General features: G+C 37.0%; 1 protein-coding gene across 7 annotated transcripts in view; it reads right to left on the reverse strand.

Moving 5' to 3' along the window:
• Window positions 1–19,657, reverse strand: part of ANKIB1 (ankyrin repeat and IBR domain containing 1) — a 166,501-nt gene that overhangs the window by 89,793 nt on the left and 57,051 nt on the right. For 4 of the 7 annotated variants that reach the window (XM_036246534.1, XM_036246533.1, XM_036246535.1 and 1 more), the window contains exons 2-3: window positions 14,286–14,564; window positions 2,088–2,388 (exon numbers count right to left, since the gene is read on the reverse strand). In XM_036246534.1, coding sequence (XP_036102427.1) covers window positions 2,088–2,388; window positions 14,286–14,473 — 489 coding nt within the window. In that variant the 5' untranslated portion in view covers window positions 14,474–14,564. Of the gene's footprint in view, window positions 1–2,087; window positions 2,389–14,285; window positions 14,565–17,162; window positions 17,186–19,657 lie in introns of those variants that run through there. The other 3 variants (XM_036246537.1, XM_036246538.1, XM_036246536.1) reach the window with 2 other exon arrangements.

Raw genomic sequence — 19,657 nt, forward strand, 5'->3', positions numbered from 1 at the left:
AGCACTCTTTTACTCAACCCAAACCCTTTATATCATGCTGGTACCAATGAGCACTCTGAAAATTAGAAAAACTTTATATACACGTTATTATAATTATTATTCTTATGGTCAAAGGACTAAAAACAATGATGCAGACAAAAAAGTAGTTTAGGGAAAAAAGTTAATTATCCATGATAGTAAACTTTATAAGAGAAGTCAGCCTTTCCTGTTCATCAAAGGAGTAGGATACAAAATGAAGACACATAATGACTAATACTCTAAGAAGGACAGTTATATAGTAGGTTTTTTTAATGGATATATTTTATGTACGAGTATTAAAAAACACAGTAAGACCTCTGGAAATTAGTTAATGTATACTTCCCCAGAAAATCTTCTAGTTTAATTAACAGTAAGCATTACCAAAGTCATTTAGAGCCTAAGGCCGGGCCAGTGCACAGTCCAGTATATACTATAAGACATTAAAGATAGCATTATATGGGCCTGGCCAGTGTGGCTCAGTGGTTGAGCGTCAACCCATGCACCAAGAGGTCGCCGGTTCAATTCCTGGTCAGGGCACATGCCCAGATTGTGGGTCTGATCCCCAGTGGGGGGCATGCAGGAGGCGGCCAGTTGATGTTCTCTTTCATCAATGTTTCTCTCTCTCTCCCTCACCTGCTTTCTCGCTCTAAAAAAAAAAGGCAATAAAGAAAAAAAATTAAAGATAGCATTATTTGGGTAAAATGATGTTAACATTTGTTGATGAAAACTAAAATAAATGTAACCAAGGTATTTATAGAATTCTAGTTGAATGTTTCACATTCAGAGATCCTCTGAATATAGAAAAATAAAAATCGTCATCAAATAGTGTGGTTTATGTAATGTGATATATGCTGATAGATCAAACAGTTTAAACATAAACACACATTCACACCAAGCAAATCATCACGTCTGTCATAGTTCAGAATAAATGCGGCACTAATTTCATTCACTGAGCAAAAAATAATGCTGGTAAAAACACTACACTCTATTTGTTTGAATAATTTGATAAGGATGTCATTTGCAAACATACTTCAAAATCAATGATCACTAAAGCAACGTTTACAGAATTTTTGGCCATAAGATATTAAAACAGCAATTTAAGAGCATTATTACTACTATCAAGAATGAGCTATTATCTACTCTAACTTGCTTGAGAAGTATGACATAGTCCATTCAGTAATGGTGAGTCACTACAGCATTCTTTCACAGAAGGTGGGCAAAGAACAATATACAAAAAGGCTTGTGTGCGTAAAAGCCTCAGAAATTCTGCCAATAGCCCCCCTTCCCCGAAACCCTTGTACATCCTTCCACTACACTGTGAATCAATGTTAGAAAACATTGCTTAAAAAAAATACTTTCAAGTTAATGACTGTCACTGACTAACTAGTGGGCAAAGGTGACACAAACCCAAGAAAGAAATGAAAGACTCTAAAAGATTAACAAGTATCACGAATGGTAGCAGTAAAGGAAAGGTAAGGTCAGAAGGGTTCTATATGCGAAAAGAACTGACACTGAAGATACACTAAAGAAATCATATAAACAACTGTAATCTTTTAACTTGAGTAAAAAAATGAAAGACATTCATATTTTTGGTATTTATATCAATGTAGAAGTATAAAGTATACATACATGAATAACATTAAGAAAAAATAAATTTTCATATATATCATTTAATCTGATTAGGATCATTAGAATTAAACACATCGAGTGGCTGCCACCCACACGACCCAACCAGGGTCGGGGACAAACTGCAACCGAGGTACATGTCCTGAGCAGGAAGCGAACCCAGATCTCTCCAGACCGCAGGCCAACGCTCTAACTGCTAAGCCAAACTGGCCAGGGCGTAGTCAAATTTTTAATTGCTCTTGATCTTATTTCATTCTCAATAAAATGACTATTTAACTGTGGGTTTGATTTTAATATTTCCTTAAAACAGGGCAATGACTTTATTTAAAAGGGACAAAAACTAGTTAAATTATGTATTAGGATAAGCAAAACAAACACTGATTATTACTTATTTCCAAGACAAAATTTTACCATGCAGAATATTAAAAAAAACAAAGTTTTACCTCTACACAGGTTTTCATCCCTGAGGCAGCAGCATAGTGCAGGGGTGTGTTTTTTTTGTTATCTACAGCATCAATAGCTGCTCTCTCGTATTCGCCTTGGTCAAGTTTCGCTCCTTTCCATCTTAAGATCATCTGTAGACAATCTGCTCTTCTGAAATCATCTTCCACTGGGCGTGCTAAGCGAGGATGAAGGGCTCCTTCAGATATCATAATTTGAGGTCCCATACATAACAAATGCATAGATGTTTCATTGTGCACATTCCGTTTATTTGGATTTCCATCTCTACCAAAAAGAAAAGTCCTGAAATAGTATAGGAAAAGAAGGATAAAAACCAGTTATTTCCTACTAAGAAATAAGAATACAGAGCCCTGCCCTGGCCAGTTTTGCTCAGTGGTTAGAGCATCAGCCCGAGGACTGAAGGGTCTCCAGTTTGATTCCCCGTCAAGGGCATGTACCTGGGTTGCAGGTTTAATCCCTGGCCCCAGTGGGGATCATGCGGGAGGCAACCAATCTATGACTCTCTCACATTGGTGTTTCTCCTTTCCCCTTTTCTCCCTCCCTTTTACTGTCTCTTAAAAAAAAAAAAAAATCAATGGAACAATATCCTTGGAAGGAAAGAAAAAGAAAGGGTCACTTACAGACTAATACGTTATTAACATAAATGCATTCCACAACAACTTTTTTGTTTATTCTCTGCCCTATTTCTCTTGAATACATATTTATTAATAAGAATGGTGACACTATAACCACAACAAGTAATATATAATAAGTTTAGGACTACATTTTTAAATCTAGGAAAAATACTTCTACTTAAAATTCATCAACTAACCTTTGCAATAATAAGGCATATATTTATAAAGTATAATCATTTTTGAGGAGCATAAATTATGGTTAGTTCTAGAAGACCAAGTTCTAATTCCAAGGTTATAGTCGTTACCAATGATAGATCTAGGTTAGCTCCCCTAACCACTGCCAAACCCAGACCTGAGAGTTGTGCCTAGTTCTTAATGTATCCTCGAACTAGGGTCATAGGATTAATAGCTGAGTCAATTAGCCCTGGTTGGATAGCTCAGTTGGTCAGAGCATCATCCTGTACACCAAAAGGTTTTGGGTCTGATTACCGGTTGGAGCAACTGAACAATCAATATTTCTTTCTCACACCAATGTTTTTCTCTCCCCCTTTGTTTCTCTCTAAAAATCAATTTAAAAAAACAACCATATCCTTGGTGAGGATTAAAAAAACGTTGAGCCAATTCAGTGGTTATAATAGGATACAGGAAAATGAGTTGGGAAGCTGGTTTTGCTCAGTAGTTAGAGCGTCGGCCCACGGACCAATGAGTCATGAGTTTGATTCCGGTCAAGGGCACATACCTCACATACCTTGGTTGCAGTTTCTCCCCAAATCTGGTCGGGTCATGTGGGAGACAATCAGTCGATGTGGCTCTATCCTATCGATGTTTCTCTCTCTCTTTCTCTCTCCCTCCCTCCCACCCAGTCTGATGATAAATGGAAAAATATACTCAGGTGAGGAATTAAAAAATTTTTTAAAAAGACGGAGGAAGGAGCCCACTAGCCAAAAAAAATGCAGGCAGATTTGGAAACTGGAAAATAAAATTTCCAATCATATTTCCCTATATTTATGATGGTTGAAATATAGCAAATTATAATGGATATCTAAAATTAAAACCACACTCTTAAAAATATGTTCATCAAGATAGAAATCTCTTGCCCTGGCCAGGTAGCTAGGTTGGTTAGAATGTCTTCCCGTTACACCAAGGTTGCAGACTCGATCTCTAGTCAGGGCACATAAAAGAAGCAACCGATGAAGGTGTAAGTGGAACAACAAATTTGTTTCTCTCTCTAAAAAAAAAAATCAATACATTAAAAACAAACAAACAAACAAATAAATAAATGCAAGCCATTTAAAAAGATTAAAACTTCTTGAACAGACTGACAACTGTCAGAGGGGAGGGGAGATGCAGGACTGGGTGAACAAGGTAAAGGGATTAAACAAAACAAAAACAAAAACAACTCAGAGACAGACAACAGCATGGTGATTATCAGAGGGAAGGAGAGTGGGGGAGGTTGAAGAAAGTAAAGGGGAGGGATAAGTGGCGATGGAAGGATACTAGACTTGGGGTGGTGGGCACACAATATAATATACAGATGATGCATTATAGTATTGTACACTTGAGAACTTCCAGTCAAGATGGCAGTGTAGGTGAATGCAGTACTCACCTCCTCCCACAAGCACATCAAAATCACAACTAAACTACAGAACAACCATCATTTACAACTGCCTGAAATCAAATTGAATGGAAGTCCTACAACTGCAAAATTAAAGAATAAGCCACACTGATACTGGTAGGAGAGGCGGAGGCTCAGATGGGCTGGACCCACACCCAAGTGTGGTAGATAAAAATCAGGAGGGATACCTCGGTTGTGAAGGTCCTCCCCGAGGAGTAAGGGGTCCCTGTTTCACACCAGGCCTCCCAGTTCAGGGTTCCAACACTTCTGGCTGTAAAAACCACCTGGGACTGAGGCTAAGGAAGGCTTAGGCTGCTGGAGCCCATACTTACTTGGACTCACACCCTCCAGGCTCCAGTTTAGGAGAGGCAGCTTGAAAGGCACTAAAGACATACAGGGAAGAACTGAGTGGTTTGGCACTGGGGCAAGAGCTGTAGGGCAGCTTTCTTCCAGACAGACATACTGGTGGGGGACATTGTTTCTTTGCTGAGGCCTTCCTTAACAGGTATGGCAAGATGGGCACCATATCTGGGACTACAGCAACCTGGCACACACTGTTTGCTCTGCCCTGCTGATTCCCTGAGGACCTGTCCCACCCAACTCTCAGGCCCACCCAAGCTGTTAATAGTGGCTTTACCATAGGAATGGCCTGTATTGGCTCTTGTTTCAGATTTTCCTAAATTCTCTCAAAAAGGCAGTATTTTGCCTCGGCGAGCCCCGTACCTCTCACTAAGTGGCCCCAGGCCTGGCACTAGAAGCAGCCAGCCTTGTTTCACAACTTGGTTTTGCCAGGGCACCTCCAAGCCCAGCACAACAAGCAGCCATCTGCAGATCGCTTTGTAGCTTATGCCTGGTGGCCCCAGGTAGAACACAGGCAGTGGCTGACCTTGCCCGAGAGCCAGCACATCCAGTGGACAGCTTCAGACCACGGCAAAGCACCACCACCCAACCACCTACCTCCATAGCAACACACTCAAGGAATGGACTCAGTGAGTACCAGAGCCCTGCTAAATTAAGTCTTGCTATGTGTAGTGAGCCCCTACACAGCTGGTCCTCCAAGGTAGTCAAGGCCAATGGTCAGTGGGCACAGCCAGTCCTTGCAGCTGATCAGCCTGAGTAAATGCCCCTCACTGACATGCCAACAGCAATCAAGAGTCAATTATAACAGAAGGGTGTACAGTCCACATTAGGGGTGTACCTTGAGGGCACAGCTTAGGTGATCAGGGATGCTAAGCCACTGGATCCTATAGGACACCTACAACAATAGGCCACCCAACCAAGCCTAGGAGACATAGCAACTCTACCTAATACATAGAAACAAACATAGGGAGGCAGCCAAAATGAGGAGACAAAGAAACATGTCCCAAATGAAAGAACAGAACAAAACTCTAGGAAAAGAACTAAATGAAATAGAGATAATCAATGTAACAGATGCAGAGTTCAAACCACTGGTTATAAGGGTGCTCAATGACCTTAGTGAGGGCTTCAAGAGCATAAAAAAGGACCAGTCAGAAATAAAAAATGCAGTCAGAAATGAAGGATGCACTAACTGAAATAAAGAATAATTTACAGGGAATCAATAGAAGAGTAGGTAAAGCCAAGAAGTAAATCATTGATTTGGAATATAAGGAATAAAAAACACCCAATCGAAAGTAAAAAACACCCAATCAGAACAGCAAAAAAAAAAAAAGAATCCAAAAAAATGAGGACAGTGTAAGGAGCCTCGGGGACAACTTCAAGCGTACCAACATTCACATCATGATGGTGTCAGAAAGAGAGAAAGCAAGAAATTGAAGACCTATTTAAAGAAATAGTGACAGAAAACTTCCCTAACTTGGTGAAGGAAACAGACATAAAGTCCAAACAAGCACAGAAAGTCCCAAACAAGATGAACCTCAAGAGCCCCACAACAAGACACATCATCATCAAAATGCCAGAGACAAAGACTGAATCTTAGAAGCAGTAAGAGAAAAGCAGTTAGTTACCTACAAGGGAGCTCCCATAAGACTGTCAGCTGATTTCTCAAAAGAAACTTTGCAGGCCAGAAGGGAGTGGCAAGAAATATTCAAAGTGATGAAAAGCAACAACCTACAACTAAGATTACTCAATCCTGCAAAGCTATCATTTAGAATTGATGGACATATAGTTTCCCAGACAAGAAAAAGCTAAAGGAGTTCATCACCACCAAATTAGTATTATATGAAATGTTGAAGGGTCTTCTTGAAGAAGAAGATAAAAAATATGAACAATAAAATGGCAATACATATCTATCAACAGTTGAATCTACAAACAAAATGAACAAGCAGAACAGAAACAGACTCATAGATAAGAGAACTTTCTGTTGGTTGCCAGATGGGAAGGGGGTTGAGGGAATGGGTGAAAAAGGTGAAGGGATTAAGAAGTACAAATTGGTTGTTAGATCAACAAACCTCAAAGGGAAGGGGGGAGGCAAGAGATAAAACAAAGAACTTACATGCATTTATGCATAAGCAATGGACACAGACAATAGTGTGGGGAAGGCAGGAGGGGGCGGGAACAGGAAGGAGGCAAAAGGGGAAAAAGGAGGGGCATCTGTAATACATTCAACAATAAAGGTAAGTTTAAAAAATAAATAAAGTATTTAAAAAAAATTAAACAGACTAACAAAAAAAAACAAAACTATTATTTACAGGAAATTCAAAAGTTGTACCAGAAAAGTAGTCATAATATATTACACAGCTGAGCTGTAAAAAATAATTAAATAGTTAAAAGAATATAAACACCGAATATTGATCTAACTAAAATTAAGATATGAGTATTAAAAAGATGGAAAGTATGCTCGGGGGGATGATGGTAGGGTTATGAAAGAGAACAAAATCCTTTTCCACACATAGTAAGAACTTAATAGATGAAGCCTAAGGCTGAAAAATTAAGACGGTGCTGCATATGCATTATAGTTAGAAACACAGAGGTAAACACCAGAAGAAACCCACTGAAAGAGTTCAAAGTGATTGCTTCCAGGGATGGGAAACGAAGCAGAACGGTGAAAGGATTGCTATTTTCCTCCAATAAGTCTTGTCATCCTATTAAACTACTTACTATGTGCATATACAATTTTGTTTAAAAAATATAAATTAAAAATTAAAAAAAAAATTGTATACCTGAAACTACATAATTTTATTAACCAATGCCACTTTAATAAAAATTTTAAAAAGATTAAAACCTCTTCCAATAGCCATTATCAACAACAAAAGATTTTATTTTCTTAAAAATTTTAGAGGGAATTTAAAAATAATTCAGATTCTGTAGGATTTTTGTGCAACCACATTTATCCAGCCTTTCCTATTCCCATTTACAATATACCATTTATTCTCTCTTTTTCTTTTTTTATTAATTTATTTTTGTTACAGATGTTTCTCCTTTTTTCCCCATTGACACGCTCTTCCCCATCCCCTCAACCCCCATTTATTCTCTCTTTTAGTTTGTTTAGGAGACCTTAGGTTCATAATACCATGGAATTTAATGCAATTTGGAGGATGTCAATGTATATGAATATCTACATCTGTTCCCCCCTCCCACCTTGCCTATTGTAGTAAACATTTCCAGATCTTCCCCAATATAAGGAAGAGATAGTGAGATAATTTTTTAAATGTCCTCATATTCAATCTGCCAAACTTTGTTTAAGAAAACCTATGTTTATTATTCTGAAATGAAAATATTAAAATAGCTTCTTTATACATATTTATTCAGGAAAAATTCTCAAATTCATCAGATATAATAGTATACTTGCATAAACATTTTGTTCAAAAACTATAAAGTTGGATATTCTATTTTCATTAATTCACATTACTACTTTTCCATCATTTGTTTAAATTAAAAAGTAGCCTTCCTTAATTTACATTAATGTATAAATAGAATAATAAATATATAATTGATGTGTATGTTTTAGATCAGCCCCTTTCTATAACTATGTCAGTAATTATGAAGTGTATTTTACTACTGAAACAGGTATAGGAGATAACTGGCAGGAAGGTGAAGTAAAGAAAACATTAACCTGGGAAAAAAAATCCCTTTAATTTGATCCTATAAATTCATCCAGGAGCCAACTGTTTTTCTAGATTTTTTTCAATGTTAATTTTCAAATGATCAGCTTATAATTGCTACCTCAATTTCTCCTACATCACACTCTCATTATCACCAGGAATTCTTCAATGTAATCCTTAATTTTTGCTTTTGACTTGAAATTGCTAACTATTGATTGACATCCTAACCTTTCTATTATCTTGGTTTCCATATCCTTTTCAATATCCCTCTTAAATGTTTTTAGTAAAACTTCTTTTTTACCCATGATAATAGCTCCATTCCCCACCCCCTTACTGGAAGCAAATTCAGTTCTTTAATTGATTTTTTTTTTTTTTTTTTTAAGAGAGAGGAAGGGGGAGGGAGAGACAGAAACATCGATGAGAGAGAACATCGACTGGCCACCTCCAGCATGCCCCCAACTGGGGATTTAGCCCACAACCTGGGCATGTGCCCTGACCAGGAATCGAACCGGAGACCTCTTGGTGCATGGGTCGCCACTCAACCAGTCAGCCACACCAGCCGGGCACAAATTCAGTTCTCAAATCCATTTTCTTCTTCATATACATTACTGATTTTTAGACAGAGGAAAGGAGGAAGAGAAAGGGAGGGAGGGAGAGAGGAAGGAAGAGAGGGAAGGGAGAGAGAGATGTGAAAAACAATGATAGGTTGCCTCTGGCACTCACCCCAACCGGGGACTGAACCTGAAACCTAGTAATGTGCCCTAATAGGGGATTGAACCCAAGACCCTTGGGTGTATGAAATGACTCTCCAACCAAGAGAGCCACACTGGCCAGGGCTTATACATTTCTTTCTTTAAGAGATCACATCCACTTTCAAAGCCATTTATCTTTCAATGGTTTCTGTGAACATACTTTATAAATAAAGTATTATCAGAATCCAAACGATAGGCAGTAGAGGCAGAATCATGGTTTCTCTCTAAGGGCTTCTACTACTACTTCTGTGATAATTCTTAATGCTCTATCACCCTGTCTGACTTCTCATGTGACCTCTAGACATATTCTAAATTCTTACAGGCCCCTTTCTCTTGCCTATTCTATAGTCATCTCATATTCAACTGAACTCCCTCCAAATTAACAGCCCTCACTCCCAGAGCGGCAGTTTCTTGCCATAAAACTCTTATTTTCAAGTGACTAACATACACATACACCTCCAGCTCCTTTTGAATTCTCTTTTATGCAACAAACCTTTATTGAGCAGTTGTTGTTTGCCCAGTTCTATTCTGCAAGTGAGACATATTGTGAAGAAGATAGAGTAAAAAAATAGAGCCCTGACCAGTTTGGCTCAGCAGTTAGAGCATCGGCCTGCAGAGCAGAGAGGCCCAGGTCGGGTACCTGCCAAGGGCACATACCTCAGTTGCAGTTTGTCCCCGGTCCTGGTTGGAATCGTGTGGGTGATAACCAGTTGATGTGTCTCTCTCACATCAATGTTTCTCTCTCTCTTCCCCCTTCTCCCCCCTCACTCTATCTGAAAATAAATGCAAAAATGTCCTCCGGTGAAGATTTAAAAAAAACAAAACAGAAATCAGTAATTGGAAACTCTATTTTAATTCACAAAGCTTGGCATTATTACATGATCTAATTAAAAATTCTGTATTTTATTTATACCAAAAGAGAGTCCTCTTTTATTCCCAAAGCAAAAGAACATATTCTGTAAAATCTAAGGAATAAGTATTATAATCTTCATTTTATACATGACTTTCCCAAGAAGATACAACTAATGACCATGCTGGCTCCAAAGTCCAACAGTCTTCTTGCTACATTAAATAGTAGCTACTTATGATATGGATTGAGTTTCCCTTGGTGTGGTATAATGAACATTCATCATTTGGATTCAGAGAGATATGGATGCAAACTAGCTGCTAAACTGTAAACTACTCTTATTCTGGCTAAGATGAGAGGAAAGTTATGCCTGCTGTTTTAGGGACCATAAAACTAAAGGAAATGGAGATAAAATGAAGGCCTTAATCCAAATGGGTGTTTTACTTTATGGCTACTAGGTCCTTGACTAGGTATGTCTACCTCTGCCTATCCATATATGTCATGTGTTAGGAATCTAGCCAAGCTGAGCCAAGGTCTACATTGAGGCTAACAAGAAGGTTCCCCAGATTACATGAGGCAGCATAAGAAAATAATGGTCATAAACTTCTTAGAAAGTTTAGCAAGGTCAAATGCAGTAAAATCTTTGAAACAATCTAGAACACAAATAATTAAAATAGAGTTGCTATTTTACCCAATGCTGATGAGTAAATGCTATTTATCCTGATTCTGCATGACACAATATTAAGAGTTTCTTAATTCTAAAACAACTAACATTTAAATTAACTTGATTTGTAGTTTTCTCTGTACTATCTAAATAAATTTTGAAAATCAAAGGAACACACATATTAAAAAAACTAGAAATGTTTATTTTTAGGATAAGAGAGCAATAAAGTAATTTCTAATTCTGGTATATAGGACATTTAAAGCTTTAATGAAAAATTATGAGCCACCGATCTCCAAACAATTAAGAAAAAACAAAACACCCAAACACTTTAGCCTGAAGTTGAAAGTTAAATATAAAGTAAAAATATAAATATAAAGCCATGTACAATGTATATATAGCCAAATCATAAAAGTTGTCCAAACTGGTAAATAAAAGAGAGTATGTAGTTGCCTTTCCTACAGGTATTTATTTATTTATTTATTTATCCTCACCCGAGGACATTTTTCCATTTTTTGCACAGATAAAGTAGGAGGGAGAGAGAGGAAGAGAGAGAGAGAGAGAAACATCGACGTGAAAGGGACACATCGAGTGGCTGCCACCCACATGACCAACCAGGGCCGGGGACAAACTGCAACCAAGGTACATGCCCTTAGTGGGAACCGAACCCGGATCTCTCCGGACCGCAGGCCGATGCTCTAACCGCTGAGCCAAACCGGCCAGGGCTCCTACAGGTCTTTAAATACTTATTCAATAGAATGATAACCACATGATAGAGACATACAGATATATTCCTGCTTAGAGGAACCAAGAATATTAGCCAGATCAGCTGTTCTGAAACTTTTTGATCATCGGACACTTTTACAACTTTAAAAATTACTTAAGATGCCCAGATGATGTGGCTCAGTGGTTGAGTGTCAACCAATGCACCAAGAGGTCACGGGTTCGATTCCCGGTCAAGGCACATGCCCAAGTTGTGGGCACAATCCCCAACAGGGGGCATGAGGAGGCAGCCAGTCGATGTTCTCTCTCATCAGTGTTTCTATCTCTCTCCCTCTCCCTTCTTCTCTCTCTAAAATCAACAAAGAAAAAAAAAAAATTACTGAAGATTCCTAAGAACTTTTATTTATGTGGGAGATATACATATATTTATATTAAAAATTAAAACAAATTTTAAAAATATTTATTCATTAAAAAATATATATATATTTATTCATTAATAAATAAACCCATTACATAGTAAACATCCCTACCATCTTGAAATAAAAAATACTTATGTTCTAAAACAATTTAAGTGAAAAGAATGGCATTGTTTTACATGTTTATAAATTTCATTTAATGCCTGGCTAGTACAAGACAAATTCTCACTGTTCAATCTGTTGTAATATGTTGTTTTGGTTCAAACATATGAAGAAAATACAGCCTTTATATGGTTAGAAAAGGTAGAAGTACTTTAAAATAGCCTCCTCAGATAATTATGAATATTCATATTTGATATACCAAAAATTCGATAAGTTGTTATTTATATGTTAATCAAATCTTAAAGATTACTTTGCATGTAAATTCTGAAAATTACATTAATGAACTTTTTGTTGTTGTTTTTTGTTGTTGTTGTTTTGTTTTCTTTATCCTCACCCGAGGACATTTTTGAAATTTATCTTCAGACAGAGCGGGAGGGAGAGAGGGAATAAGAGAGAGAGAGAAACATTGATGTGAGAGAGACACATCAAGTGGCTGCCACAGGACCCCAACCAGGGCCGGGAACAAACTGCAACCGAGGAACATGCTCTTAGTGGGAACCAAACCCAGGCCTCTCTGGTCCACGGGCCGATGCTCTAACCGCTGAGCCAAACCAGCCAGGACTTAATGCACTTTTTATACTGTTACATAGAGTCCATTGGTCTACCTTGCATTATGAATAAATCTTTTACCTATGCATAATTTAAAAGTCATATACTGATCTTCTGAAAAATACTGATTCACAGAGTTATGCAAATTTTCTAGATGCTGTCACATTTCATTTCACAATATATTTTTTTAAATCACATTAATTTATATCACCACCAATCATGCCAGAAATCCTGACCATAGGATATTTCCTTGTGCAATGATTTTTATAAAACCTCTTTTTACTTTGTATAATATACTATGCTAGATACTAGAAATACCAAAAAAAGGACACTTTTACAAAGTTTTAATCCAGTAGTCAGAGAGAAGATATACAAAATTATAAAATACAATGAGATAATGTACACCAAACAAGTAATACAAACAAACAAAAGCCATATATGTTTAAAAAAAAAACCCCACTGAGATTCCTGTGGGTTGTGACAGGCTAAGAAGATAGATAAACCCTGCCCAGGACCTTGAGGGAAGGGTAAGATTTAGAAAAGAAAGAGGAAGTTGAGAGGAGTGGGGAAGGGGATACTTGGGCAGAGAGAGCAGCACGGACATGGCAGACAGAACACACATGGCCTGTTTCAGGGATATAAAAAAAAGCAGCTTAATTTGAACAATTTGTATAAGAAGAAATAAAAAGAGGTTGAAAGTTTTTCCCCCAAGTTCTAAAAAGCCCTAAATAGAGGTTTAAGAATTATATTTCACTGTATAAGCAAAAAAGTGTTTCTTTCTGTTCTAACAGCAGACTTTCATAGCTGCATAATCTACTTCTAAAAAAAAATTTGTTTTGGAACTACTTTTCTGTCCTTTACTTCTTTCATTTTATAAGCTAGCAAGTATCAAATTTAATTCCTTTGTAATTAGGTAAGAATCTTTGAATAAATATATTTGCTGTCACTAATACTTCAAGAGATTATTATTATTTTTTTTGTAGGTGCCCCTAGCGGGAACTGAACCCAAGACTCTCTGTCCGTAGGCCGATGCTGCAACCGTTGAGCCAAACTGGCCAGGGCCAAGAGATTTTTTTTAAAAGTTTTTTAGAATTTTTAGTTTTAAGAAAATGTTTCTTATTTATTTATTTAATTGATTTGAGAGAGAGGAAGGGAGAGGGAGAGAGAGAGATAGAAACATCAATGAGAGAGAACAATTGGCCGCCTCCTGCATGACCCCACTGGGGATCAAGCCCACAACCTGGGCATGTGACCTGACCAGGAATGGAATCAGCAGCCTCTTGGTGCATGGAATGACGCTCAACCACAGAGACACACTGGCCAGGCAGAAATGTTTCACTTTTAGAAAAGTCTTTTCAAGTAACTAAGCCCCATCGAAAGAAAAGAAACTCAAATCTGATCATGACTAGCTAATACAAAGTTGTTTTTCAGTCAACTAATGGATCAGAGCTTAGAACTTTGCTGTAGACATCATTCCCTGCAATTTGTTGATAGCTGACAAGTACTTTTCTAGAATCAAAATTGTTGTAAATTCAACACTAAGCTATTGTCAAGAATTCATATTATGAAACATACTGAGGAGCAAAATGTATTTATAGCAACAATAATATGTGAACCAACCTCACTATTAAAACTTTTGGTCTGATTTAGGTAGAATTTGAAAAAGTCATACTTAATAATTTAAGCACATTCAGTTTTAGAAAATTTAATTCATTATAATACCTTATTACATGCACATATGACTGCATGTACTTTCAAATATCCGGTATTGTCTCCCTTTCATTAATTTGTTATTAATAGGTTTACAGTAATACTTACCCTAATATTCTATTCATTCCATGTCTAGCAGCATAGTGTAATGGAGTATTGTGCTGGTAGGGCTCCCCATAAGATGTATTTGGATCAAGAGATTCTTTTAGCTGAGGGTTGTTCTCATATATTTGGCAGGCCAAGTTTTCATCACCATTGATGAGTGCTTTACGGAATTTGGTGGTTGTATTTCCCATGTTTTGTTTTGTTTTTTTCTGACAGTCAGTGGCACTTTTTTCCTTCCCCCTTCAGCCACTTCTTGAATGTTTCTGCAACATGTTTCACACACTAAAAGAGAAAAAAATGATCAAATTAGACTGGGAAACAATAACTATGAAGCAGCATACTAAAGAAAACCATCACAATTAGGAACACTAATAAAATCTAGGAAGAAGATATAAAGTGGTATACTATATTACAGTTTGCTAAATTTATCTTAATAGCCAAAAAAAGTCTCAATTTTTTAACATTGCCCAAATTAACTTCTTGTTAAACTGTAACATTTTCCTGTACAGAGCCTATTAAGGTTTTGCAGGCTGCACTTTGTTCTATAAAAGTTATCTACATACATGAGCTTTTCAATTTTCTTCTTCACATGGACAAGAAATGAGTTTAACTGACTTTTATGGTTGAATACACTTAAATCTCTGTACAAACTATGAATAAATCTGACTCAGCCAATTTGTGGGATAGTGAAAAATGTAGATTTTGCTCATGTAAGAATTCCAGAACGGATGTTAAATTATAGTAAAGAAAAAGTAAAACTACTCAGTACTTATAAGGACATCAAAGAAAAGACTTTACAAATGTAAATACAACTCACTGATAAATGAGATAGAGCAAACTAATAAAACTGATTATACACAGAACAATGGAAACTGTTTATTCTACCTTAAGACCATTAAATTTATTTCCTTTTACTATAACAAATTTAAAATAAAGCTGAAAACATCAAATATTTATGCACACTATGTTTAGAAAGAGGTTATGATAATGGCCATATGGGCATTAACTTACTGAAGCAATGTGAGATGGGTGAAGGAAACAATCACTGGATTTGGAGTTCAAAATCTTCTATTTACTTATACTAGCTGTGCAATTTTGAGCAAGTTATTTGCTCTCTAAAAACCTAGGGTTCCTGCCCTGGCCGGTTTGCCGGTTTGGCTCAGCGGTTGGAGCATCGGCCTGCGGTCCAGAGAGACCACACGGGTTCAGTTCCCGCTAAGGGTGTATACCTCAGTTGCAGTTTGTCCCCGGCCATGGCTGGACGTGTGGGTGTCAGCCACTCGATGTGTCCCTTTCACATTGATGTTTCTCTCTCTCTCTCTCTCTTCCTCTCTCTCCCTCCCACTCTGTCTGAACAAAAAATGTCCTCAGGTGAGGATAAAAAACCCCAAAAACCTAGGGTTCCTAACTGTACAATAAAGGAAAATGACTATTTCTTAAGGATGGCTAAGAGAATTATAACAGCTACTTTATTTAAAGTAACCACCACAGTCCGTGACTAGTGTACTGAAATTCTAGCTTTGTTCCATTCTAAGAAATGATTCTGAATCTACTATTGAACTAGGATAAAAATTAGTGAAAAAGGAAACAGCAGATACAAAGGCAGACATGAAACAAAAAGCTTCATGGTGAGTACCGATGAAGTTCATGGTCTCTAGTGGTAGACTAACAGGAAATAAAAACTGAAAATAGGTTGGGTCCAGACTAAGAAGCTTTTACTTTAACCTGTAAAGAATAGATAATTAAAAGGCTTTATGAAGGGCAGTGATGCAATTATTTTATGCTTTAGAAAATGAGCTATTGTGACAGTGTAGAAGACAGACTAGAGGGAAGAAAACTTAGCGGAATATAAGAATCTATCATGTTACTCAATTAACTGAGTGGCAGGCTGGACATACAGGTACTAACAGTTTCAACAGAATACAAATTAAAGGATTGAAAAACAAATGAGTTGGTTCTTTTTTTATTTTAGTTTCCTATAAAACAGGCTGTCAACTTTGGCTATATATTTAATAACCTGGAGAACTTCAGAGTCCTGTTGGTCAAGCTACATCTCAGACCAATTAGATCAGAGTCTCCAGTGGGTGGCACGCAGTCATTGGCATTTAAACTCCTTGGGCGAGTTCAATGTACACACATCACTGTATAAAAAGTTCCTGGGTCCCTCAAGCTACATGTGATATCTGAGTATGGAGATCAAGGTGAGCAAGTAGGGTAAGACATCTACTACACCTATTTTAGAGATAGGTTATCAACTACCTACTTACTACAGCAGCACATTTTCTTGCACATAACTATATTTAATGAGGTCATCATTTGAGTCTTATAAGGGTTCTTTGTTACTGATTTTTTATTTTATACACAAATACATATGCATATAATTTTTTGAAAATACAAAAAAAACACAAGAAAAAGGTAAAAAAACTCAGAAGATAACCACTGCTAGCATTTTTATAATAACCACCTTATTGATAATGTATATAAATATGTGCTTATATGTGTATATATATACTTAAATTGGATCATACTACATAACTTTTAAATTTTTATTTAACTTTTTGGAGAGTTGCTAAACCTTTAGCCTGGACTACTCCTTTATCACCTCATCTTGAATGAGGAGCAAATTTCCCCTCTCCCACAACCTATGCTTAGATATCAAAATATTACTAAAGCCACTTTTGGAATTTTTTAGCAACAGCCTGGATTTTATTTATTTATTTTTTATCCTCACTGGAGGACATTCCTCCAGTTTTTGTTCAGATAGAGTGGGAGGGAGGAAGAGAGAGAGAGAGAAACATAGATGTGAAAGGGGCACATCGAGTGGCTGCCACCCACACGACCCAACCAGGGCCAGGGACAAATTGTAACCGACTTACGCACCCTTAGTAGGAACCGAACCCGGGTCTCTTCGGGCCACAGGCCGACACTCCAACTGCTGAGACAAACCAGCCAGGGCTGGATTTTATTTTATTTTTCATAGAATCTGGGAGCCATGTGTTTATCCTCAGTGAAATAATTTGTTTTATTGCACAGCTTTAAGTACTTTAAGGGTTTATGATTCTTAATGAGAACTCCTTTCAGTTTATTGTATATTTTAATCTATAACCAAATATAAAGAATATCATGTGGGTTCTCAAGACCCTCTGGAACCCTAAGGATTCAGAAATTTTCAGTTGTTTGGTCTCATCTTTCTTCCCTAATAGACTATAGCTTAAACTATGAATATTTATTTATTTTTGCAATTTTTATTAATTTATTTTTGTTACAGATGTCCTTCCCCCACCCCAGACACCCTCTTCTCAATCCTGCCACCCCATCCTCAGCATTGTTGTCTATGTCCATTGGTTATGCATCATGCATATAAGTTCTTCAGTTTATACAGTTCAGACTGACAAACCTCAGAGGACAGGGGCGGGAGGTAGGAATGAGATAAACCAAAGAAATTATGAATATTTTAATTTTTTTTTTATCCTCACCCGAGGACATTTTTGCATTTATCTTCAGATAGAGGGGGAAGGAGATAGGAAGGAAGAAAGAGAACCATCAATGTGAGAGAGACAATTAGAGTGGTTGCCACCCATATGACCCCAACCAGGGCCAGAGTCAGGGCCGGAGTCAAACTGCAACCGAGGTACGTGCCCTTAGTGGGAACCGAACCCGGGACTCTCTGGTCCGCGGGCCAACACTCTAACTGCTGAGTCAAACCGGCCAGGGCAGAAATTATAAATATTTTAGATTAGACTAATAAATAACACATTTTCTTTGATTTACATTACTACTTTAGAGAAATATCCTATAAGATAATTTCTACCCAAGATATGAAAAAAAAAAAAAACTATCTAAAAAAGCAATGATGTCTTGGGGGTACTTATTTAAAATAACAAGGTACTTTAAAAATATCAATACTACTCTAAATGTGCATTTAAATATTACTGTTACTCATGTTGAAAGCATAATGGCGTCTGGAAACCTTTTTGTGGTTCTCAGTTATTTTCAAGTATGTTTCATTTTAAAAATATGAGTTCAATAAGCCTGAAAGTCACCAGGAAATACATTATTTAAAGCATTCATGGCTCCATTTCCTCAGATTTATTCTCACAAGTCTTGCCTAGAATTTTGCCAGATGTGTCCTTTTACTTTTTCATACTACAGCTAGCATAACCTGACTGTTCCCTCTGTTTTTTAATCAAACCCTTAAATACTATTTCTACAACTCCAAAATAAATCTATATGGAGAGATTTAAGAAGCAAATGATGGATTATCAAAGACGCAAAAATAATTTCTTATCTTGGACTTCTAAGTTATATGGGAAAATTAAGGTGAAGTTTTATCAATGACTAGTAAAGTACAGCACTTAATAAGTATTTAATGAAAAAAGTAAGAAAAATATACTGTCAATGAATACCAGAGAGCTTTCCCTAATTTCTTATTAACTTTTGATTGTGGAGGGCTCTATAACTCTTGCTTTAAAATCGTTGTCTCTCAACCTCCCCATTCATAGGATAATAATCGGGTGCAACAACAACTCAAGTGCACTTAAATTAATAAACTACCTTCGGAAACCTTTTACAGAAAATGAAATGCTTCAGATATAAATAACACCTAATTTATCTGTTTCCACAAAAGTAAATTATCTTGAAGTCATAATTATGGATTGAAGTTGTTGACCTAAACAAAATAATTGGCTCCTAGTCTTCATTTAACTGGAAGAAAATCCAATATTTTACACACACACACACACACACACACACACACACACTCTCTCTCTCTCTCTCTCTCTCTCTCTCTCTCTCAATTCATCCTTCTGCAACTTTCTACAGATAAGAACAACTGATAGGAATAACAATTTTAAATCTACAGCTAAACTGTCCTTTAGCAAGTAGAAAGTTGATTCAAACAGTATGTCCAACCCCAACCCCCTCTGGAAATCAGAAAGATATGTCTCAAGGAAGAAAATTCTAGAAAGCTCTGCATCCAAAGAAATGCTCTATTATAGCAATAATACTCAGTGAAAAGGAGAGGATGGTTTTAAAAATGACTCTAAGGGTACTGTCAAGGGAGAGGTAAAAAAAAAATAAGGGTAGAAAGAAAAAAAGCCATGAAAAGCCAATATACTACAACAGACAGAGACCACGTGGACAAAAATATATTAAGCTATCAACTGTGTTAATTCATTCATTCCAAAAGCATTTATTAACATGTAGTAATTTTCATTGATCTCTATTCACTAGAATCACCGGGGGGGGGGGGGGGTTCAATTGGTCTAGGGAAGAAGAGGCCATAGCGAAATTTTTAAAAGCTATCCAGCCCTGGCTGGTTTGGCTTAGCGATAGAGCAGTCAGCCCGCAGAGCAAAGAGTCTCAGGTTCAATTCC

This window comes from Molossus molossus, unplaced genomic scaffold (genome assembly GCF_014108415.1).
Source record: "Molossus molossus isolate mMolMol1 unplaced genomic scaffold, mMolMol1.p scaffold_m16_p_7, whole genome shotgun sequence".
In the NCBI taxonomy this organism is placed as follows: Eukaryota; Metazoa; Chordata; class Mammalia; order Chiroptera; family Molossidae; genus Molossus; species Molossus molossus.